The sequence below is a fragment of the Talpa occidentalis genome, unplaced genomic scaffold (genome assembly GCF_014898055.3).
Source record: "Talpa occidentalis isolate TD23 unplaced genomic scaffold, MPIMG_talOcc4v2.1 talOcc4.13, whole genome shotgun sequence".
NCBI lineage: Eukaryota > Metazoa > Chordata > Mammalia > Eulipotyphla > Talpidae > Talpa > Talpa occidentalis.
In genome coordinates, this window is record NW_023601322.1 from 96,125,559 (window position 1) to 96,151,274 (window position 25,716).

At 42.7% G+C, this 25,716-nt stretch overlaps 1 protein-coding gene across 2 annotated transcripts in view; it reads left to right on the plus strand.

Annotated features, from left to right (window-relative positions):
- Window positions 1-25,716, plus strand: part of ELOVL6 (ELOVL fatty acid elongase 6) — a 126,807-nt gene that overhangs the window by 86,086 nt on the left and 15,005 nt on the right. For both annotated transcript variants that reach the window (XM_037509553.2, XM_037509554.2), the window contains exon 4: window positions 3,309-3,440. In XM_037509553.2, coding sequence (XP_037365450.1) covers window positions 3,309-3,440 — 132 coding nt within the window. The remainder of the gene's footprint in view (window positions 1-3,308; window positions 3,441-25,716) is intronic.

Sequence of the window (25,716 nt, forward strand, 5' to 3'; positions counted from 1 at the left end):
GGTTCTTTGATGTGTATCATTTATCCCTTAATGGCGAGAATAAGATCATATAAAGATGTCCATTTAACTTGGCTCATGATTGCAATTGGTCAATGTAATTCTAAGGGAAAGTTTTCAATGATATCTATCTCTAGATAGATTTAGACAGATAGATATACAGTTCGTGAGTGTTCCGTGCCCAGGAGATAGGATGGTTGAAACATGAAGGTGTGGATATTCCTCTTCATCTTTTCACTGTGTACCACACAGTTTACTCAATAACCCTGCAATTCAGTAGGAGGGCTAAAGGAATTCCTATATGCTGTAAGGTAACATATCACACATCACGTGTAACATGTCACATATTGCCTTCCTGCCCCAAAAGTGCCCCACAGTGGAGCAGGGAGATCTAGGCTACTTAATCTCTAAGTTTATATCCTTCACCAAAAAAGGAAGACAGTGCTTTAAAAGGTCCCTATGCAGGATGATCAGGAGGATTAAGTGACATAGACTTTTAACACTGTCAACCTAGAGGGATCACTTCCTAAGCCATAAAACTGGTTATTGTCACCTTTGTAATTTAGAAAGTCTGTCTTGTTTTGTATTTAACTTGGTAGAATTTTGCTTCTCTTTAATAAGCCCTTCTACAGTGTCAATGCAGAGAGCGATTCAATGTTCCCATGAAACTGGAAACTTTTCCACTTCTCTTTGAAGTATAGAAATAGACTTTCTCATTCTAGAGGAGGAAACCGGAGTTTTCATTCATACTCAGTGCTTCTGAGCACCCACGTATACAGGCACACAATTATTTTTCCCACCATGGTTATAGAACACGTATTTATTAAGCACTTTTGTGTGCCAGATCTTTGCCAAACTCAGTGAAAGTGCCTTCTTTGACCTTTATTTTTGAGTTGATTTTATTTTGCACTCTTGGTGGTGTTCACCAAGGAGCCCACTTGCATTCACTGACAAATGAGCATTAGTTGTGTCAAGAAGATGCCTCCTAAGTCACAAGTCAGCAGTTTGGAAAAAATAGAAGCATTTTACAAATACTGTTCCTTGGGTTAATGCATTTTGCTTTCTGCATTGCCTGTAACTTTCTTTCAATCCTTTTTCATCTAATTGAGTGGGGATAATTTCATCTTGCATGAAATTATCTTGTAAACTTTGTAAAAATTTCATCTTGTTGAGTGCCATTTTATTTTTATAGATTTATTTATGCATACAAGAATTGGGGTACAGGCCAGAGGTATGTGGGGGTGGGTGAGAGGATTCACCAGAGACAGTGGGGAGCAGAACAGGTGGATTGATTGAAATACACTTTTGAGGGGAGAAGCGGATGACCCAGGAGAGGTCTGCTGCTCCGTGCTGCTCCATGGCCAGGGATGGAATTCATGCTGCAGTGAAATGGTTAAGGTGCAGATGGCTTCATAGTGCTGCACCTTAACCCCTTGTGCAACCAGGAAAGCCCCTAAAGTCTCATTTTATTTTTTTAAAGATTTATTTATTTTTGCATACAAGAGCTGGGTTATAGGCCAGGGATGCAGGGCGTGAGAGGATCCACCAGAGACAAAGAGGGGAACAGAACAGGCAGACTGACTGAAATACACTGCTGAGGGGAGCAGCGGACAAGACAGGAGAGGCCTGCCATGCCATCTGGGTAGCTCCCTGGCCAGCCGGGGATTAAACTCGTGCTGCAGAGGCTGTGGATTGCTTCACATTGCGGTGCTTAAACCCTTGCGCCACCAGCGAGGCCCTAAAGTCTCGTTTTAATAGGAACATGGCTTGACCAGGAAGCATGCTCAGGTGCTCAAATTACTTACAAGGCCTCCTGCTTTCTATTGAGTCACAGTCTATGGTCTTGATCGTCTAGCCTTTGGCTAATGTCCAGGTCGGTGAAGTGCACCTTGGCACACCTTGGCACAGTAGCAAGCCAAGGACGTGCAGCCTCTGTTTGTATTGTTCATGCCTTCTGACCGAGTACCACCCAGATCTGACCGCCAGGTGGAGAGAATGTGAGACCCCATGCTCCATCCTCCCAAACGAGATTTCTTCATCCCGTTGCATTTCTCCACCCTTAATATAGTTTCACTTTTATTTGTTTCCAGGGGTGTTTTGAAGCAAATCCAAGACATAATTTCACCCATGAATATTAACTTGTAAAATTATGACAACTTTCTGGCTTTATACAAATATGTCTTTTTACAATTGGTTTATGTAAATATGGATCCAGAAATGCTCTGCCTGTTATATTTGATTGTTACATCTCTCTAGTTGTTGTAAATCTGGAACAATCCCAGATTTTGATTCCTCATTATAGACTTCTTGAAGTAGTAAGTTCAGTTGTCCTAGACACATCATGGCACCTAATGTTTGTGTTTTAAATCATCAAGTATTTTTCCAAAACCATCGGTTAGTGTCATCAACCTATTTGGGAGATTCAGTTTTAAAATGACTTTCTTGCCCAAGACTTAACAGTCACCAAATATTTTACTTCCCATAAAGATGAATCATTTCAAAAATCCATCTATCTAAATTGTCCAATGAACTCTGGAAAATAAAATTAATCCTTTTAGTGAAAATGTTCCTTTTTGTACCTCAGTGTCTATGTGGTTGAAATACTGCAACTTGGACCCTGACAAAGTTGGTGGTTAACAGAGGAAATAGAAAAAAGGGGGTGAGAGGGAGGGCTGGAAGGGTGCAATTTGTCCATGGTGAATGAAATGGTACTGGAGGTTGGGCCGCGGACAGGTTGTGATGTATGAAATTACGAATGTGAAACTTCACTCCGGAAACCTAGGTAGTGTGGTGAATCAATTTTTTTTAAGGATTTATTTATTTATGCATACAAGAGCTGGGGTGTAGGCCAGAGATGCAGTGGGTGAGAGGATTCACCAGAGACAGAGTGGGGAGCAGAACAGGCAGATTTACTAAAATCCACTGCTGAGGGGAGCAGCCGGCGAATCAGGTGCTGCAGTGGCTGTGGACAGCTTCATACTTGAGGCCCAATCAATTTTTTTTTCAATCAAGAAAAAAGTTTTAGAGCGCCCCAAAAGAAACCACCTCTATCCTGACACGGGTTGTTCCGCCTGGACAACCTCACCTGTCAAAGGCAGTTTCCTGGGAAGCTCCATGGCAGCAAACGCTGGGAACATACGCTCCAGCCACTTGGGAGGTCCCCAAGATGGCATTTGCAGTGCTCAGCGAGGTGGGCTGGAATAATAGCAGGTGGTTAGTAGATGATGAATAGGCAAACACTTCGAATGCCTAAAAATTAATTGCATGGAGGTCTTCATCTCATAAGATTTGGGCTTTTTGTCTGTTCGCAGGAAGAAATCATTCCTGTTTTCCGCGCTGTACGCTGCCTTTATCTTCGGTGGTCGGCACCTGATGAACAAGCGGGCGAAGTTTGAGCTGAGGAAGCCGCTCGTGCTCTGGTCTCTGACTCTCGCCGTCTTCAGGTGGGTTTTTTTCATTTTCCCAATAAAATCCTTCCATTTTGTCAGACTTGGCAGAGAGAAGCAGCGGTTGAGCTTATCATATCACATCTCGCATTTTTTTATTATGGACTGAATTGAGGACATAAACTCAAGCCCTGTCCAGAGAAAAACTTTTTGCAACCAAATTGGCCACGCTACGGACAATTTTGTGTTTTGAGGCCTCTGTGGCCATTGCCTTTCTTGTCCAAATTGCACTTGCTAAATGTTGCAAATTGCTGATGCAGTTACCCAGGCTATCTGTCAGGACTAGACACAGTGTGTTGATTGCATTTATTTCTGCTGGATAGAGGAAGGGCTAAATGGAGGCCCCACTAGGGAAGGGTCAAAGGAGGCAGAGTAGGGCTCAGATGGGATGGGCACCTGTTACTAACACTTCATCAAGACAGTGGCTTTCACACCTAGACACCCATTTTGTCAGTGCTTTGGCTGCACATCCTGGTGCTTGAGCTGAAGCCAGCCCCTTCTCATTTGCATCGGGTAAAACTCATCCAAGAAACTGTGAGCCCCAGAGGCCGGTTCCAGCCAGCTTGCAAATACTCCTGGAAGCTAGGAGTGTTTCCAGTTTTGTGTTATTTGTTTTTGTAGGAGTTAGCACACAGCTGGTGTCCAAACAAGGTGACATAATTTACCTGCAGCAATAAGAAAGGCACCTGTTCTGCTTGTGTTTTGCTTGTTAAAACTAGCAAGCTTCTGTATAACTAAGCTGGCTTGGGGTGGCAGATGTAGATATTCCATAAAACCAAACACTGTTTGTGACTATTTTTTTCACCTTTTCATAATATAGGTGAACTGTCCTGGCACTAAGCAGAAGTAAGGTGGCATCATTAAAAGTCTCCATAGTCACTTAAGGCTCATTAAAATTAATCAGGCAGGGGCCTCCCTGGTGGCGCAGGGGTTAAGTCTCAGCACTATCACCAGCTATCACCAGCCACTGCAGCACAAATTTGATCTCCAGCCAGGGAGCTACCCACATGGCACAGCAGACCTCTCCTGTCTCGCCTGCTGCTCCCCTCAGCAGTGTATTTCAGTAGATCCACCTGTTCTGCTTCCCACTCTGTCTGGTGAATCCTCTCACCTCCTGTACCTCTGGCCTACACCCCAGTTCTTATATGCATAAATAAATAAATCTTTAGAAATATATATGATCAGGCAGGAAGAGCGTTTTCACAAACTTGGCTGTGTGCATTTCCATTGCTGGCTCCCTGCCTCCAAATACTCATGTGGTTGCTCCCCCGACACACTCTTTATTCTGGGACATTTTGTAAGGCGTGACTTGATCTGTCGCTGAAGGCTCAGTACATTTCAATATTTGTCAGGTCATGCTTCCCTAATGCAAAGTAATGTTTTCATTTTTACTTACCTTACATTTAAAGTTCATAGACTATACTTCACCTAAGGTATTTTGATATTTGAGGGGAAAAAATGATCTTTATCCTAATGATACCTTTTAGCATTTGATAGATTTTTTTTCTACATCCTGAGTCTTTTCTATCTTGGTCTAGTTTTTTTTTTTTTTTAAACCTTTACATTTATAAGCATAAAAGCAGGTACAGGGACCTCCCTCATGCACCTATTACCTAAATATTATCAACACTAACATTATTCTTGTTTAGTTTATAGTCCTTTCTCCTTCTCCCTCTTTTCCCCACCCCCTTCATTATATAGGGATGGTTCCATGTGAGGAAGAGAGTATTGAAGTTCCCCTCTGCTTAAAAAGTTCTGGTTGGCAAGACATTGAATGAAAAAGACAAAATACAGAATGCTACTTTTTATATAAAACAGCTGTGTAAATTTTACTCCTAAGACACACAAAATATGTCCATTAATACATTTGAGTGTTTGTAAAAGCTAAAAAGATAATAGGAGAAACTGTATTCAATTCTTAACATCTATGAAAGTGCAGAATAGATAGGCTGTCATTGAACCCCTACTATTTCCTAGAAAATGAAACAAAAAGACTGGTACTGTTAGAGTTTGATTCTAGTAGCCTGCAATTTAGCAATAAAAGCAATTTAAATTTTTTCTGTGATGAGTTATCTTCTTACTCAAAACAAGGGAAACAAATTTGATAATACTAAGAACTCTAAGTTCTGGATCTCTGGGTGTCTGTTCTTTGTGTGTCTGTTATTTTCTGCAATTAAATAAAACATTTTCTAAATAGTCCCCGAACACACACACACACACACACACACACACACAGAGTCTCATACACTATTCCAGAGACTCAGAAGTGGCAGTTGTTCTTTTTATTGAGGACATCAAGTATCTTTTTTTTTTTAAAGATTTATTTTTATTTATTTATACAAGCACTGGGTACAGTCAGAAGCGCGGGAGGGTGAGAGAATTCACCAGAGCCAGAGCGGGGAGCAGAGCAGGCAGAAGGACCGAAGTACACTGCTGAGGGGAGCAGCGGGCGGCAGGAGAGGTCTGCGCGCCATGTGGGACCCTCCTCTGGTGGCCGGGGAGCAGCCGGGGATCGAACCGGCACTGCAGAGGCTGCGGGCAGCTTCGCAACCCAGCGCTCAACCGCTGCACCACCGGGGAGGCCCCATCAAGTATCTTTTGAGCAAAGTTGAAATAAAGCATCAAAAATAAGCTCTTCTCACAAACATGTTTTGATGAGTAGTAAGAATTAGCTTGTTTCGGTTGTATAAGCTACCTGCATTTTTACAAGCATATGTTTTTGTAGGATCTTTTGAGTGGCTCTTACTTTACTATAATTAACAAAGCTCCAAATTCAGCTGGAAAATTGTCTAAAATGGAAGCATAGAAAATCCTTAATGAGGAGAAATGCCCTTGTATTTTAGGAGAGGGTCTGCAGTTCCCTCCTACCATCCAACCCCCTCTTCTTTACCTCTCTGGGGTAAGAGATCCTGGGCCAAAAAAGGAGAGCAAGGGCAAAAACCAAACTTTTCTGTTGGAGGAATTACAAATGGTGGGAGGGGGAAGAACAGTAAGATTTTTCTTTTGGAAAAATCGGTGGGAAAAAGACTGTACTTTCCTGCTTAGAAATAATGTCTTTTCACAAACTCTTTGTACTTGTCTATTAGCTTTTTATAGTAGCCAGAGGCCTGATTATAATTACTTTCCAAATGCCAAACACTCTTGACCCATGAGCCAAGACAACTGAGAGGAAAATTAAACCAGATATTCAGAATACTTACAAATGGAAATTCCTCCTTGTAGTGAACGATTTCAGAAAGTGGTGGGGGGTGGTGTACAGTTTGGGGAAGAATTTCCCGTGGAATATATTTCTTCCCCTTTGGTTGATAGCTGTCTTTATAGGTCATTTTCAATGCACTTTATTAAAAACTGTCCATTCTGCTGGAGTAGATAGAATATGATCAGCTGAGTTTCCTGCAGTCCTGCAAGGGATTCATTCATGTGAGAATGATTTCTCTGGGGTTTTTTCAGCCATTTCTCCCCGTTACTCGCAGCCCCTGCTCCTCTTTCCGCTTCAAATCATCAGCTCTTGGTGTCAGTCCATCTCTATGAATGTCACTGGGATGATGAATTCTAATCTTCATTGCTTGGAAGGCAGCACTTACTCCTTTGACGAGATAATTTCTTGATGCTTGGCCCTAGATATTTCCTGAGGGTAAATACTGAGGAAAATTCTGATAATCTGACTGGTAAATCCTTCAGAAGTTATTGTTCCTCCTGGTAATTGAGTCCTGAACACTTCAGGGTTTCTGTGATAGGTTCTTCTCAGACCCTGCTGAGTCATTCAAGTCTGTTGCCATGACATCTCCGTCCTCCCGATGTATTTTTTAAAATAACTGAATCCTTCCACACTGGATGCAGATGGGTGTCCTTCCTGTTCAAGCAGCCTCCCCAGGTGCTTGCTCTTCTCATTCAGCCTCAGGAGCTGAGTCTCTGACCCAGAATTGGTCAAGGCAGGGTGTCTAGACACTGCACCTCAGCATAAGAGGGTTACTTTGTGCTGCATATTTATAGATGCCAGGATCACACCTGCTTCACATTTGCTTACTCCCTTTTCCTGGTGATTCACTCTGGCCTTGATTATTTTATGCTATATTTGCACAAAGCCAGATGTCCCACACTTTGCAGTTTGACTTTTCGACTCATTATTAACCAGCAATTTGAACCTCATTTTTATTTCCTGGCCATGTTTTTATTTTGTCATTAACTTTCATCTTCAGCTTAGTTATAAATATATTCAAGACTCATTGAAAATTGCTCTTTTTCTTTCTTTGGTGAGATATCCAGCAACAAAATTCAATAATTACTTGACTATGGCTTAGAAAACATTCAAATGAGTGCAGATCAGCAGATGAATGGTATTTAATCAAATCTACTCGAGACTTTACACACGCACACACACATACCAGTATTTCATATTGGAGGAATTAGTGGCAAGTATCTTATTTTTAGGGAGACATATAACCAAACAATCTGAAACTATATGAAGAAAACAGTATAATATTTAAAAACCCATTTTGAAGAAGTACATCATTGATTTCATAAAAATGAGAAATTTCAGAACAACTTAAGTTATTCTCAAGCACCTTATATCTAGTGTTATTTCTTTTTCATTTTTAAATTTAGAAATATATTCTGCTTAATCCGCAGACTTGTATACCTTTTTAGTTTAAATGAAAAGGTGGGAACCTGGTCCTTCAGGAGCGAGTGGGGAGGCACCATCAGTGTCTGGATCTGAGAGCCTCCCTGGTGGCGCAGGCAGTTGAGCACAGTGCTGTGAAGCTGTCCGCAGCCTCTGCAGCCCAGGTTCGGTCCCGGCCGGCTGCAGAGATACCCACATGGTGGGGCAGACCTCTCCTGACTCGCCCACTGCTCCCCTCAGCAGTGTATTTCAGTCAGTCTGCCTGTTCTGCTACCCACTCTGTCTCTGGTGAATCCTCTCACACACCCCCTCCCCCCGCTCATCTGGCCTATACCCCAGTTCTTGTATGTATAAATAAATAAATCTTTAAAAAAAGTGAGCACAAGACACTACTTCAAACTCTGGGCCTCTTCCAGCTTTAAAATATGAGTTCTGTAAGCTGTATATACGTGTGAGCACTTTCTGGGGACAGGGGCTTGGAGTGCAGATTGTGCAGGCAGGAACCTGGTCTCTTCAGAACCCGAAAGGGACTGCTCTCTGTACTCTGATCTGGGGACCTGAGCATATTGTTCAACCTGAGCTTCAACTCCAGTATCAGAGTCTCTGCTGATCTGATGGACAATCACACCCCCAAGTTTTACCCTGAAGTACCCCATACAACATCATCTTTCAGGCCAGACAGTATTCTTCCCTTACTTTTAGTTCACCTTGGCCTCTCCAGACAATGAGGTCCCCAGACCAAGACACTGGTGGTGCCTCCCCACTGGCTCCTGAAGGTCCAGGTTCCCACCTGCACAAACTTCACTCCTGTGGGAAAAGGCCAGGTTGTGGAAAGTCCGGGGAGTATAAGATCATGTATGAAAAGTTTAATAACCTGTAAGTTAATACTACATTTTATTCATGAACTTATATGTACTAAGAACATAAGAACAGTCTTTGAATAGTTTAGTAATAATCTGTTTCTGGGGACAGAAAGGGTCCAAAGGAAACTTCACTCCTTTTGTAAGATTTTATGTCCTTACGAAGTCAAACAAGAAAAAGACTATACTGTGATACAAAGAGCACAGAGACTGTTATTTTTTTAGTTGAAAGCAAATAATGGGGGGACCTTTTTTCAAAGAACAATTAGTAATTTAGGTCATTTTCTATGATTTTGGTGGCATTCAATAAAGCAAGATTACACCGAAGCACATGCTTTGTTCCTAGACTTCCTCATCCCCATAACAGCAGATTTAGAGTGACAATTACAAGCATTTTCTGTTTTCTGACTGTGACCCTGAGTTAAGTGTGTGTGTGTGTGTGTAGCTGAAAGGATAACTTGGGGACCTTTTTTTCCATCCGTTTTTGGTTCGACTCTTGACTATCATGGATGCGTCGATTTTGTATCCAGATAGCCATCTTCGCCACAAATGGAGGTCAAATAGTGCTCATTTAAAGGTTCATTAATCATCCTATTTTATGACAGTGTTCTATTTTATGGTGAGTCTATTCCAGAAAGCAGAGCAGTTCTTTTGTGCCTCCCTTCGTCTTTGGCTTTTGTAGCACTATGTCAAAGAACCATAGAAATCGTTTACTGCTTTGATTGTGGTGTCATATTTATAAATGGAGGCTTCTGTCTCATTCTTTAAACTGAAATTAATGGCTACATAGAAGATTCTTGCTTTCTGAAGGCAAGGTGTATAGAAGTTTCTTTAAAGAATCAAATAGATTTTTGTCAAGTATACATGACTAGGACATTTGTTACTGAGACATAAAGCAACTGAGACTAGGAATAACAGAAGCCAAATGAGGTGAATGTTTCAAAGGCCAGGTCACAGAATAGCAAAATTTACTTTTTTTCCTTTGGTAATAAGAGAAATACAAAGTCTCTACACTGAATTTAAAACCCCAATAAATATGGCCTCCCTGGTGGCTCAAGGGATTAAGACACAACCTATGAAGTTATCTGCAGCGACTTCAGCACAAGCTCGATCCCCAGGCTAGGGAGCAACTCACATGGCACAACAGACCTCTCCTGTCTCACCCACTGCTCCCCTCAACAGTGTATTTCAGTCAATCTGCCTGTTCTGCTCCCCACTCTCTGGTGAATCCTCTCACCCCACACACCTCTAACCTGTACCCCAGTTCTTGTATGCATAAATAAATCTTTAAAAAAAAACAATAAATAAAGTCAGGCAAAAAATGTAATGCACATTAAGGGCAAAAAAGTTGACTGTCATCAAGGAAACTATCCCTGCGTTCACTTAGTTCTTGCAGAGTTGGCTTACTTCAGGGATGAAGCACACTGTGCTAACTTTCCATAAGTTGGGGTGACATTCTTGTCTGAAAGATAATGGGTTTATTTAGCATTTTGAGTTGTATTTGAATCCCTGTCCACCCAAGAGTTGCCGGGATGCCCTACACAGTTTTCTCAGTTTCAGCATCAATTTTGTCATTCTCTTAGCCTGTGCATGCAGCAAAATAATTAACAAATACATCACAGTTAGAGGATGAAGAAAACTCACGGCCTGCCTCTCTCCTACACTGTATGTACCACACACACACATCCTTTTACACTCTTGCAGTTACCTGGTCTTCTATTCAACCCCCTCCTTATCAGATTCAACCCAGGTAAGAATGCTGCTTCAGCTGGAACCTTGAATAGAGGCTCCAGTGGTACTCAGAGCTCCTCTCCTGCCCACCACACCATGCCAGGGGCATACCGAACAGGTAACAGCCCTAGAACAGAGACTGCTGCACTAGCATTGCGTTTGTTGTGAAGAGCTCTAACACCAGCAACTTTACCAGAGAAGGTTTAGTCTCAACATCACAATAAAATAACATTTGTTGAGTCACCGACTCCTTTTGACACACCAAGAGCAATCATGAAGATAAGAAATGTCAATTTCCCTCCTTTAAAAATACGACAGAGCCTATAAACTGGGACCCATACATCTGGTTTGCTCTGGACAGTCTTAGCTTTATGACCACTGTCGCAGTGTAATTATTAATAGGTCTCCCCGTGTTCTCAAAAATGTCTCCGTTTCAATGGTAAATGAAAGGGTATTTTATTTATAACTCCCTGGCTCAATGCAACAGGAAAGAGGAAAAATACCAACAATTATTTACCACCTTACCCCTAACAAATCTTCGTGTTTAGTATTACCTCTGTTCAACAACTTGCTCTCTTGTCTCTAACATTGCCAAACATGTGACAGATTGCCTCTCAAGTGTTTTGTTTTTCATTTTAATTTATTTTCTTACATCGTTGTTCATTTTTGGACAGTATTTGATTTCTCCCCTCAGGTGTAGTCCCCATATTTTCTCCCCCCACCACAGCCCTGGTGATCTATCCCCACAGTCACCTGCGTTCTTCCCGCCCCTGTTCTGACCCTTTTCCTTCCCAGTCCCCTGCTGTGTGTTTCTGATCTATGGTCAGCTTGCTGCTTTTGTGTTTTTCTTCACATTTTGTTAATCCAACTTAAAATACTCAGTCTAGATTCCATTTTGATAGCCTTTTAAAATTTCTCCAAATTCGTCAGTTTTCCCAGCAAATATCTTTAAGTCTTTCAACTGGTTGCCAAGTTATATAATTCTTTAATGTCTTATCTAAAACTTCTCAAATACAGGGCCTCCCCGGTGGCGCAGCGGTTGAGCGCTGGGTTACGAAGCTGCCCGCGCCCTCTGCGGCGCCGGTTCGATCCCCGGCTGCTCCTCGGCCGCCGGAGGAGGGTCCCACATGGCGCACAGACCTCTCCTGCCGCCCGCTGCTCCCCTCAGCAGTGTACTTCGGTCCTTCTGCCTGCTCTGCTCCCCGCTCTGGCTCTGGTGAATTCTCTTACCCTCCCGCGCTTCTGACTGTACCCAGTGCATGTGTAAACAGAACAAACAAACAAAACAAATAAATAAAGAAATAAACATGCCTCTATAAAAATATATATATATATATTTAAAAAAAAACAAAAACTTCTCAAATACAGAAGCTGTCTGCTCCTGACCATATCCGTGCTGGACACTCCAGGCCCACCCTCTGCCACCTCACACTGTAAACATGGCCACCACTAGAACCATCTCCCAAGTGATTGCTCTCTCCAGCCTGCTCTACATACCATATCATTCCCCAGTTTGGACCTCAATGAAAACTCATTTGCCTATAGGTCAAAACTAAAAAATGACAGTCTTTTCTCGACCCACATTTTATCACCACCCTATGCAAATTTTCCTTCAAGCCAACTTACGTCTGGTCATTGCCACAAGGCAAACATAGTTTGTTTGCCCTCCTAAATTCATGACTTTGAATACAGTTCATCTCATTCTCCCTCCATTTTTTTCTTTAAATCTTAGATTTTCTTTATTTAAAAAAAAAAGAAAAATAACCATAGTTACTTTCTTGTCATTGCAGCCTGAGTCTTAGCTTCTACCAGTGTTGTCGCTGTGTAGTCCCTTAGTCAAGCTCCCTGCACCCCATCTGCCCTTGTTCCTCCTTGTAGACCCCTGAGCTTCTTGGGGCCAGATTTAGGGCTGTCTGTTCCTGGAGCTCCTCATGAAATTTCAGAATTAATGAATAAGAATCTCATGTGTGGGCACCTCTCCAGTGATGTGGAGTTGGCATTTTCAGTCCTGTCCCTGGTTCATGGTTTCTATTTCACGTGTCATCAGCTCAGCCATTTGCCAGGCCAGGCCTTATTGATATTGTCAAGTTTTTCCTGTGAAAGTGCAGAGGTGCTTTCAGATGTCACTGCAGGAGCACCCAGAGGCTTGCAGAGTCCACGCTGTCTGACCACTGGTGGTCTGGGTCCCTCCTCCACTGCTCCCCCCTCTCAGGACAGAGCAGCTACTGGTTGTTCCTTTAATCTAGTAATAAGGCCCCCCTCTGCCCAGAGCATCCCTTGCCTAGATAATCTGAGGGCCTGTCCCCACCTCCTTCAGACAGACCTTTGCTCAAATTTCACCTGCTCAGTGAGACACCCCCCACCTATCCCATCTAAATCATAACTCCCATTCCTGCCTCTGTCATCCTTGCCTAGTATCTTTTTCTCCTTGGCATTTGGCCTCTCTCTCAAACCCTACCTGACACTGAGCTCCACCCAGGCAGAAATTTTTGTCTGATCTTCTGTAGCGTCTCTTTTAAGTAGGTGCTTAATCATTATTTATCATATAAAAATTTAAAAGGAAAGTAAAGGTAGGAGGCTTGTAGGCAGTCTCCCTTCATAAGTGTCCCTTGCTTTTTGCAAAGTCTTTCTTTCCTGAGGCGGAAAGAGGAAAATTTCTGCCTTTCCTTGGCATCCAAGAACTCCCAGGATTTTTATCAAGGAGTTCCAGAAAAATAACTAGATCAGTTCACGCAATGCAAGGTATTTTGCTTGTCTTAATATAAAAAAAAGTCCATTATGACAGAGAATTAATCCTGAGTTACTGTGAAAAGAGGCATATGAGGAGATGCCAGGAAAACTGATGCAGGAGGCCCTTTGGGTTCTGTCCACTGGGCCGGCCCCTCCTGTCCTAAGGCTGACATGCCCCGCAGTGCACCCTGCACTCTCTGCCCCAGACTTACCTGGTTTATCTATTTCTTTCCAAATTAAGGGGGGAAACCCACTCCTGTGTAGTGGTCTAGTTTTAAATACAGTAAATGTTTACAGTTAGTTATAAACGTAATCAACTGATGGAGCCAAGGTTAATGTAGGAAGAAGCAAAGTGTGACCCCTCTCCCCCAGCCCCTGCCCCTGAAGCCCATGTAGCTCCTGTGCTGATGTGCAGTGGGGGATGCTCTTCAGTGGCTATTCTTTAATTAAATATATATTTTTTTTAATTTTACTTATTCAGGACCTCCCTGGTGGCCTAGGGGTTAAGTCTCAGAGCTATCACCACTGTGGCCCTAGTTCAATCCCCAGCCAGGGAGCTACCCACATGGTGCAGCAGACCTCTCCTGTCTCGCCCGCTGCTCCCCTCGGCAGTGTATTTCAGTAGATCCACCTGTTCTGCTCCCCACTCTGGTGACTCCTCTCATCTCCCCACTGCTGACCTACACCCCAGTTCCTCTATGCAAAAATTAAACATAAATAAATAAATTTTACTTATCATAAAATTATCAATGTAGTAAATGCTACCTAATGATAGTGAGAACTCTGCATAGAACAACTGCAGAAAAAGCGCAGCACACCAACTCACCACCCACCGATATGATCAAGATCTGGCAGTATGCCAGAGTGCAATGTTAAGCTTGAGATTCTTTGATCATAATTTTAATTCTCTGTAACCTAATAACATCTTTGAGTTTGGACAAAGTCAGACCTTCATTAACATATTTATGTTGTCAGTGCTATATCAACTGGTTTGGTAAATCTTTTTACCAAAATGAATTAGTATTTTTGGGGTTTTTTTTTTTTTGAAGATTTATCTTCTATTTATTTGTGCATACAAGAACTGGGGTGTAGGCCAGAGGTGTGGGGGTGAGAGGATTTACCAGAGACAGAGTGGGAAGCAGAACAGGTGAATCTACTGAAATACACTGCTGAGGGGAGCAGAGGACGAGACAGGCGAGGTCTTAAATTAGTATTTAAAGAGCTGGAATACTGTAGCTTTTCTGAAATTTGAGTGAGAAATAACATGTGCAATCTCCAAGAGATTGCCTGGCCATTGAAGATATAAGCTTAATAACCCCTGGAGCATTTGTACAAGATTATCTAAGACTGAGTTAAGAATTACTGTGTTTATAATTCCCTGTGTTACCTCACACATACTTCAACAGTCCTTCTTGTTTAGCAGGATTCTGAAAAAATAGACTAAGGAGAAACTTTTGAATGAACAATTGAACCCTTAAGAAAACCTCCAGATCTAACTTTTAATGAAATTGCCTAATTGCATAATCTGGAGCGCATCAGCTGTTGCTGGCGTCCACCAATAGGCGGAGCTCACCTCCACTGTAGATTGAAGAAAGCAGAAATAAATAACATGGGGAATACTAGATGTTCATTTTGGAGAGTCCCTTTAGCAAACAGGGAGTTAACTGTAACACTGAGAGTCAACACTTCCTCCCTTCATACTTGCCTCAAGTCCAGGAAAAGGTGATCACTCCCCAGGGCTCCTCCATTGCTGTGGGTTAAAGGAGATGATCCTCCTACATGTCAGGCCTTTTCCTAAATGAGTAAGTAAAATTGCTTTCCATAGGAAGCAAACTACTCCTGGCCTCCTGACCTCAGGCTTACAACTGCTGGCAGTTGTTTTGTGAAAGGTGTCCATGATCATTCTGGGTATTTCAACCAAGAACTCCAAACAGTAGCTGCTCATTTATTTCTGATGATGTGATGGGAATGACTGGTTGGTTTGTTTTGTTTTGTTTGCATGTGAAATTGGGACTGAGTTTTCTTTCTTGTAACCAGCAATTCTTGCATCCTCTGCTACCCGTAGATGGGTCTCTTTCATGGGTAGCTAGCTCTCTTTGGAACTCAGTCCCTACCATTTGTTTTCCAAACATTTGCAGGTGAAAATTGGTGGGGCTGTTTGATCTGTTGTTGTCATCACTCAGGCATTGGTACCACGCCCAAGCAGGCAGTCCTCACCGTGCTCAGATTCAGCAGCTCCATTTCTTACCGTTTTCGGAGCCCTGGGATGTTGAATCATATGTACATAATTAAGATGCTTGATTGGGAACATAACACTGCTTGCATGTTGCATTGTCCCAAGAATGTAATAAAGCAATCATTTATTCTTCTGTCTTTCATCTCACTACAAGTGGTGCATTGGTGGACCGACAGATAACTTTTGTTTTTGTTGTTCTGAGAAGCAAATGCACATCATCGATGTGGAAATGTATGTGCAGCCTGATGAAGAAGTCAGCAGAGGTTGTTTCTTGATTCTAGGGTTTGTGTTTCCCCCAGAACTGGGGCAGGAAACTTCAGCAGCGCTTAAGAGGATTGCTGTAATTTGAAGAAATTATGGATCATTAGCTCCTTCAGAGTTTTATCATGTAGGGGGCAGGGATTTCTGTTCTCTGAAAAGGGTTTAACCTTCAATTAGAGTTTACACTAATTTGGTAACCTCCCCCCCAAATTCAAAATGGTCCAGGACAAGACCACAGAACTGAGGTAAGGGAAGCTAAGAAGAAAAATCAATTTTCTGCCTTTAAACCTCTAGAACTGTTCTATTTTGAAGGAACAGCCTGGCTCAGGAGATTTCATCTTAACTCTTCCAACCGGTTCTTACGTTGTCCCTGAGACCAAACCCATCTTTCATCACACTGCGCGTGAAGGAATTGCAAAGGAATTGTGCTGAGTCTCCTCTCCTCTGCCGACTGACACCTCTGGGATGTGTACAGTTGTCTCAGCTCCGTGAAAGACTTACCCTGAGAGGCGTAGAGTAGAGCTGCATTGAAGTTTGAAGTTTCAAAGTAAAAGAAAGTGCACACTTTCCTTCCTTGTGGAATTCCTGTCCGCAAAATCACGCGTTTCCTTCCATGCCTGCCTGACCTGGGAAACATGTCACTCCTCTCGTTTCTTCCTGCTCTTTATAACACGTTCTATAATTTCTCTTTCACATATATACACCCACATAGAGCTTGAAGATGGACTGGAGCTGAAGTTTGCCCCAAAGTACAGAGTCAGATTTTCTTTGGCATTTCAAGGACCACCTCCTGTGGCCTGAGGGGAAGATGTTGTCACCCTCATTCTCTATACCTTCAGCTCCAGCACAGAGGGTGAGTCATGGTCCTGTCTCACCAGCTGGCGTGACAGGCTTCCGTGCAGACAGCGGTTGGGGCTGGGCACGAATCTTGTCTTTTTTAAGAGTGATGGTTGACAGGTATGAAAAGACAGCACCCACTTCCACAGCCCTACTCACTGCTGAAGTTTCCGTGGAAATAAATGGCATGTTATAAATGATCAATCTTGCCGCTCGGGAGGAACCTGCTGGAAAGAATCCATGCAGACTCCATCCTCATCTCAGCCCACAAGATTGAAGTAATGTTCTGTGGGACAAGGAAGAAAGGGTTTGAGAGAATTTTGTCTTTGCCCAAATAATGTGCCTGACCCTTTTAACCACTCTATTTATATTGTCTTAGTGTCTTACAGTGTCTTCCCCACTGCCTTAAGGTATATGCTGTCTCCTTATACAAAAGAGAAAACCAAAGCTTAGAGACCTTGAAGTAATTTGCTCAGTCAAATCTAGATAATGCCTTCAAAACCTGTTCTGTTATAGAAAAATTGCTCCAGCTGAAGTCCACGACAGAATTTTGTGTCTTGCCCAATACCTGAGTTCTGTTCTTCTCCTCCTCTTCCTCCTCATCATCATCACCCCTGTTCTCATCATACTTTGCAGAGACCTTCAGGTAGGAGCACTGTGTTTGTAACATTTGTGACTTGCTGTCTTGATGCAACAGGGTTCCTCTTAGAACAGTGAACAGCTCTGATGAGGAAACAAGTTGGCCCATCTAATCAAAGATTCTCAGTGGACAAGAACACGGTGATCAGCTAGTCCTCCATCTCTGCCTGCATCTCAAAAAAAAGCCATGAGATTTCTTAGGACTGAATTTCAGCTCTTAGAAAATCTATAAAGGTGGTTATGATCTCTTTCTGAGAACTTTGTCAGGTTTGTAAGTGTCTCGTTTATAGTTACAGGTGGGTTCCTGCTTTCCTGCCAGACTGTTTTCATATTTCTTTAAAAAAAAAAAACAAAAAAATTTTTTTAAGATTCATTTATTTATACAAGAACCGGGGTACAGGCCAGATGTGGGGGGGGAGTGAGAGGATTTGCCAGAAACAGAGCCGGGAGCAGAACAGGCAGGCTGAGGAAAACACTGCTGAGGGGAGCAGCGGGCGAGACAGGAGAGGTCTGCCGTGCCATGTGGGTATCTCCCTGGCTGGCCAGGAATCAAACCAGCTCTGCAGAGCTGCCGACAGCTTCACAGCATTGCGCTCAACCCGCTGCGCCACCGGGGAGGCCCTCCATATTTCTTTATGAAGATTGGACTGTTATCTCAGTACTAAGTTGGCTGTTTAAGTATTTCATCCTAAAATAAATATCTGGTTATCCTGTGAAACAGTTATCAAAGTAGCATTTACGTAGAAGAGGAAAAAACAGAATGACCCAAATCAAAAAGTGATAATTTTCATAGAGGGAAAAAAGAAAGACTTTGCTCATATTCCAGATAAGTTAAACTTAGGGTGCCTGCACGAAAGCACCAGTATATTTCCATGTAATTCATTCTGCTTGCGCTTGGATCTTGCTACACACAATTTTTTTTCATGTTATATATTTATTACATCATTTTTCATTTTTGCACAATGTATGCATTTTCATCTTTGTTATATTTCCCATAAAATTCCCACCCCCCTTATTTTGACCCTACTCCCTCCCCTACACCCCCCCCCCATAGTGTGTCTCTGGTTTATAGTTACTTGTTGATTTTGATTTTTAATTTATTAGCAGGTAATGTTTGCTCTCAATTTTACTCTGTAAAAATATATAAGCCACCGGCCTCCCAGGTGGCCCAGGGGTTAAAGTCTAAGCACTATGAAGCTATCAGCAGCCACTGTTCCCTGAGTTCGATCCCCGGCCAGGGAATTGACTCACAGGGCACAGCAGACCTCTTCTGTCTCCCCACTGCTTCCCTCAGCAGTGTATTTCATTAGATCCACCTGTTCTGCTCCCCACTCTGTCTGGTGAATCCTCTTACCCCCTGCACCTCTGGCCTATACCCCAGTTCTTGTATGCATAAATAAAATCTTAAAATATATATATACTCAGTGTGTGTGTGTGTGTGTGTATACATACAAGTCCCCCCTATTTGGTGAAAGTCACTGAAACCTTTGAGTAGGAATGACAAGGACATGGAAAATCCTGAACCATTACATTTTGTTTCCTTAAACACCTCCAGGTAAAATCCTGTGAGGTGTTCTATAAATCCAAAATGGACTTATAATTTAAAAGTCTTAAAAAATGAATAAACTGTATTTGTAACCTTTATTCTAAAAGGCAAGAATGTGAAAAAGACAAAAACCAAGGCAATTTCGTTAAAGAACTGAGTAATCTTTTGACTCAACAATGTTATCAGCAATACTTTTGATTAGAAGTATTTTCTACTGAAAACCAACCAGAAAATGGGAGGTTTTTTGGTTTTTTTTTAAATGAACTCCTCCATGCCACCATAAACTGTTTCTCAATGCAGTTTACACAAGCAAGGTATGGGCGAGTTTCTCTTCTGGGACATCAGTGGCAGGTGCACGCTAAGAAATTCATTCAAGTGTTTTTGCAGAATGAGGAGGAGGGTCAGAGACAGCTGGGCTTGCAAACCTTCTGGAAGTCTTTTATTGTTTCCTGTGTTGGATAGACTCCAAGAGGGAGAATAGTTACCCTTTTGAACTGCCAAGTTTTCTGGCTGTTCAGATAACCCTGCTCTTGTCATAGGAAAGAAATAGAGCCAAGGTGCAAGAATAGTGGCTGAATTTTATAAAGAATATTTCTGAGGGAGTGGTTTTTTTCAGAAATGGTCTATTTGCTTTGACTAATAAGTATGCAAAGTAGAGAACCATCTGGTCCAAGCCTCGGAAAATAATGACGAGAGAAAAGCAGACTTACCGCCCAGTCCTAAGCTGGTGTAGTAATCCAAGAGCTGAAGATTTCAGTGAGGTTTTCTTGCACTTGAAGACAATTTGTGGAGCTCTTTGCAGGGGGAGGGGACAGGGAGTAGTTCTCAATATTGACAGTTTTATTCCAGAAACTTTGTTTTCCAAATATTTTAAAGATTATTTAAAGTAAACACGTCCCCCCTATTTTGAATAGAAATTATAGGTATTGCTGTAAATTTCAATCCTAATAACCAAGTACAGCCTATGCCAGGTGCTTATCTACACTGTCTCAATCACCCTATTAATAGATCTATGAGAAAAAATACTACTGTAGGAAGGTCACATTTTTTTCTTAGCTCAGTGAGTTCCTTGAATATTTCAAAGTATGCAAATACTTAGAATTTTCAGAAATTCAAAATCTCTTTCCCATTGGAAAAATTTGTAACAACAAATACCTACCTAATAGTAAATTGTCATCACTCTTACTTTGGTTCTTAGTGTGGAAGTTCTTGCTTTCTGACGTGTTTCTATATTCCACCACTAGTTCCCACACTTAAGGAATCCTTGGATGCTATTGTTATAATTTACCAGGAGTTTGCGTTCAAGTTACAGCGCAGTTGTCACCAAAGTCACACTTAGGATTTCAGAAGTGTCTAAACAACTGAGTAATTCAGAAGAAAGTAACCAAAGAAGTGGGGGTTTCGGTCCCCACCAATGTAGTGCTCCCAGGTGGCAGTATTACAAATGTGAGTCTGTTTCAGATTTGGAGATTCATATCCCTTCAAGGTACATCCTTAATATCATATTTACCAAGATTTCTAAATGTTGTGCTGCAAATCCATATACAATTCAACTGTGTCCCTACTTTGCTGATGATAGAATATGGGTCAGATGATTCAGAGTATATCGTGGCCGCAGCTTAAAAGGGGCAGGGTCAGAATTTGTGGTTCTTTGCTCGGTGCCAAGCTGCTAACATAACTGGAAAGGTCCATAGTTGCTAACTGCAGAAAGACTTCATGATTGATTCTGATAAGTAGGAGAGGGTATGATTTTATGAGTCAGGGAGAGAGGAGAAACTTTGCTCCCTTCCGGGCTCATAATCATGATTCCCTCCTGCTGAAGTCACCTTGAAGTCCTTCTGGAGTTAGCACCTTTCATTTTGCTGAGTTTCTCAAGCTCTGACTTGTGGATTATTTGCATCAAAACATCTGAAATCTGGGCCTCCATGTTGGCATGGCAGGTTGAACGCAGAGCTGTGAAGCTGTCTGCAGCCTCTGCAGCGCACGTTCAATTCCTGGCCAGCCAGGGAGAGACCCACGTGGTGCAGCAGACCTCTCCTGTCTCGCCCGCTGCTCCCCTCAGCAGTGTATTTCAGCCGGTCTGCTGGTTCTGTTTCCTCCTGCACATCTGGCCTGTACCCCAGTTCTTGCATAAATAAATAAATCTTTTTTTAAAAAATCTGAAATTTAGTAAAAACTCCCATTTCTGGTTCTTCCCCAGAGCTACTAAATGGAGTAGAGGTAGGGAGCTGGAAATCTGCATTTTTGCCAATCCCCCCTGCTTACTGTGATTGAAATTTCCATATAATTTCAGGGTGTATCTATGCCTCTTAGACACCACCCTTTCCCATACCCCAAGTCTAGGGGTCCCCCCGCCCTCCATACTGACAATGTGTATTGAACCACAGAAGACGTGGGTGTGGGGTGGGCAGAAGCTGAGAAGTCAAGTGTGTGGTGTCTAGTCTCGGGCCAGACTGGACTCTGGCGGACACGGGTGTACTTGGCCCTTAGTCATGCATTTCTTATTGGGCCTCTGACCTTTCTCCAGCACCCGGGCTCTTAAGCATCTGAGACAGCTTCAGTATTCTAGACCCTTTCCCAGTCAGCTCCCTAATCAGCCTGGTGCCACCCTTGCAAGGGTGGCTGAGCCAGCCCTGAGTAGCAGAGGCTGCACTTGTGGCTTCCGGTGAGCTGTGGCTTCCGGTCAGCACAGTGTCCCCATGAACCTGCCTTCTTCAATCCCACATCCCTCGCCACATGGCGAGATGGGCGCAGTTGTCACCAACTGGGCGCTGTGTCTCTTGAGTTCCTAGTCAGTGTCTGTCTGCAATGTCTTTCCCATGATGTGAAACAATTTTATATAGAATACTACTTGGCCAGTCTTTTGATTCATTAATTCTACTGCTGGGAAGCTACACCGAGGAATAACCCGATACGGAAAGGCTTCATGTATAATGTGTTGGTGGCAGCATTATTTACACTGAAAAGATTCTAAAAGTAATCTAGAGCAAGTGTAAAGAGAGAGGGAATAGTAAATCCTAGTACAAGCGTTTGTGGGGTGGTATGCAGATGTTAAATGAAGATTTAAGCTCTGTGTGAAAATTATGTGGCAACTGGGAAAACTGCTGCTTCATCTTCACCTGGAGGACTCTTGGCTGTACTGCCCAAATGCGTCCCATAGTCGACCACTTCTTTTGTTTTTTATTTTTATTTATTTATGCATACAAGAGCTGGGGTGTAGGCCAGAGGTGTGGGGGCGGGAGGGTTGGAAGGAAGCACCAGAGACAGAGTGGGGAGCAGAGAGGCAGATCTACTAAAATACACTGCTGAGGGGAGCAGCAGGGAGACAGGAGAGGTCTGCTGCACCATGTGGGTAGCTCCCTGGCCGGGGATTGAACTCAGGCCGCAGTGGCTGCTGATAGCTTAATAGCGCTGAGACTTAATCCCTTGCTCTACCAGGGAGGCCCTCGACCACATCTTTCTGTCTGTGTCCACTGGTAGTGCAGCAACCACCTTTTCTCATTTGGAAACCAGAGCTGTCAATATGATGTCCTCCTGAATGTGCTCTGTTGGAATCTTAAATAGTGATAAATTATTAGTTATGTGTTAATCTTAACTATGTCATAGCAACTTCACATTATGTTCATTATTTCTATCTTATATCACGGTCATTCTTCACATTGCAGCCTGCGTTAGCTTTAAAAATAGAAATCACGTCACATATTCCCCTACTTAAAACCCACCAATGCCCCTGCAGTACATATAATGAAATAAATTTTATGACTTTCATTATTAATTATTAAAGTTCTTATATCTATATCCCATAAAATTCTTGGAGGCCCAGCTGTTGGAGTGCATTTCACTTCAGCCCCATTACTGCCGGCTCCTGCCTTTGTACCTCCAGCGGTGGACTCATTCCTGCTTTGTCATTCTGTCCTCCCTGGTGTGTCCTTCTCCAGGGCTTGTCCAGACTGACTCCTCATCAGTTCTCATCTCACCTCCTCTAGGAGGTCTTCTCTGAGCCCAGCAGATCTCTTCCTGTGCCCCATTCCAAGTCATGATTGCCTCACCCAGTCTTAAGATTTTTAAACTTTTTAAAAATGTATTTACATCCTCCCACCCCCAACTAGAATATAGAGTCCGTGACATTCCTCATCTTTTTCTTTCTTTTTTAATTCATTGAACCTAAAAGTCACTTGGTATGTTGTAGGCATAGAATAGGATTTTTGTTTTCTGTGCACTTATTTTTTTTTTGCAGTATTTTATAAATAGAGAAAAATTCACAAATTTTTTTTTTTTTTTTAAGATTTGTTTATTTATTTATACAAGCAGTGGATACAGTCAGAAGTGCCGGAGGGTGAAAGAATTCACCAGAGCCAGAGCGGGGAGCAGAACAGGCAGAGTGACGAAGTACACTGCTGAGGGGAGCAGCGGGTGGCAGGAGAGGTCTGCGCGCCATGTGGGACCCTCCTCCAGTGGCCGGGGAACAGCCGGGATCGAACCAGTGCTGCAGAGGCTACGGGCAGCTTCGCAACCCAGCGCTCAACCACTGCGCCACCAGGGAGGCCCAAAATTCACAAATCTTAAGCATAGAGCTCGTGGACTTTTTTAGCAATGTGAAACCACTCATACAGGCCTCACCCAGATCCAAATTACTAGCCCCTCAAAAATTTCTCTTTGTGCTCCTTCCCAATTATTTCCCTAAAAGTAATTAGAACTGTGACTTTTATCATTAGGCTAATGTTGCCTGTATTTGAACTTCATACACACAGAATCACACAACATATACTCATGTGTCTGGGTTCCTAAATTAAGCATCATATTGGGAGAATCACCCATATTTTGCATGGAGCAGTGGTTCCTTTGTTCTTATTGTATAGTACTTTTATTTGTTTTACTCCACTGTAGGTAAACATTTGAGTTCTTTCTGAAATAATATGAATCATACTGTTGTGAACATTTGTGTACCTGTTTTTTTTTTTTTTTAAAAGATTTATTTATTTATTTACACAAGCACTGGGTACAGTCACAAGCACGGGAGGGTGAGAAAATTCACCAGAGCCAGAGCGGGGAACAGAACAGGCAGACCGATGAAATACACTGCTGAGGGGAGCAGTGGGCGCAGCAGGAGAGGTCTGCGCGCCATGTGGGACCCTTGCTGGCAGCCGGGGATTGAACCGGCGCTGCAGAGGCTGCAGGCAGCTACGCAGCCCAGGCTCAACTGCTGCGCCACCAGGGGAGGCCCATGTGTACCTGTTTTTGAGTGAATACCATGTTGTTATTTCTGTTGTGTTTGTAACTAAGAGAGGAATTGCTCACTGAGGGTTTGGCTTTTTTGGTACCAGTTTACTCTCTCAGTGGTGTGTAGAAATTCTGATTAATGTTCTTCATTCTCACTGCCACTGGGTATTGTTCGTTTTTCTTAATTTTATCCACTCTGGTAGGTAACTTAGCAGCTCTACCTTTCATTCTCACTTCACACATCAGATAGAAATGGGCATCTCCTCAGAAGACAGAAAAACCCTAAAGCCTCAAGAGCCCCAACCCTCTCTGCTGCAAAGCAGGGGCAGCAGGAGAAATCCCCCCTGGCTCCTTCTGCTCACATTTGATAATGAAATGGGAGGGCCTTCTTCCTTGGGGACATTTTTGGAGGCCTGGAGAGCTCAGCTATACATGATGAGGTCATTTAAATTGTTCGACAGTTTGGGGGGTTTTCTCAAGCAAGAGAAAACCAAACCCCAGACTTTCTGAAAACTTTTTATTACTTTGACTAGCAACCCTACTCAAATATCACAGCAGATAAATACCCATTGAGTTCCTATCATTCGTAGGTGTCTGAGGACATAGGGTAGTTCACGGTTCAGCCCACTTCCTACCTTATGTCCTGAAGACATGTAGGGTAATTTGTGGAACCACCTACTGACATTTGAAGCTTTTCCTGCTTGAGGATTAAAACAATTCTTAATGTAGAAAGAAAGGAATATTCATAGGATAGGACTCACAGAATCCCGCCTGCAACGGAGGTGCCTGGGAGCTTGGTAGCACAAGTGTGTGGAAACTGAGAGGTGGAACTATTTTCATAAATTTGTGGTCCCAACTGAGTGAATGGGTCTCAGATTTTTTCCTGTATTAAACCTAGAGGTCAAGGCTTTAATGTTCTCCAAATTTTTCAGATTGTTGTTTTCAGTTACTAATCCATTGGTCAGATACCATTTCTTACTAAGTGGCAAATGTTTACATAGAGGTCTCATATATAAAATTCCCAGAATCATATCATTAAATTTTTTTAAAGATTTATTTATTTATACAAGAACTGGAGTACAGGCCAGAGACACAGGAGGGTGAGAGAATTCACCAGAGACAGAGTGGGGAACAGAACAGGAGGCTCTATTGAGATACACTGCTGAGGGGAGCAGCAGGCCAGACAGGAGAGGTCTGCTGTGCCATGTGGGTATCTACCCTGGCCAGCCAGGAATCAAACCCACTGTGCCACTGGGGAGGCCCAGAAATTAAACAGATTACAAAGAAAAATAATGTAGTCAGGAGATTTGTTGACGAAAGAGAGGATATAGTAGTGGCTACCTCGATGGCTTACTGCTGTCGAGTGAGTCACGTTAGCATCCACCAGCTTATGTGAACCTCGGGAAGGAAATAGGCAGAATGCCATCTCTAGTCTACAAAGGAAATGAGAAGACTTACTGGATCAGACTTGAGTGTTCAGTAAGTGGAGGAGACAAGATTAGGAATCTGGTGTCAGGTTTTCTTTGCCAAACACCAGGCTGTCTCTGATAAGACCTTTAACCAACAGAGGGTGCCTTATTGTGAGCATTTTG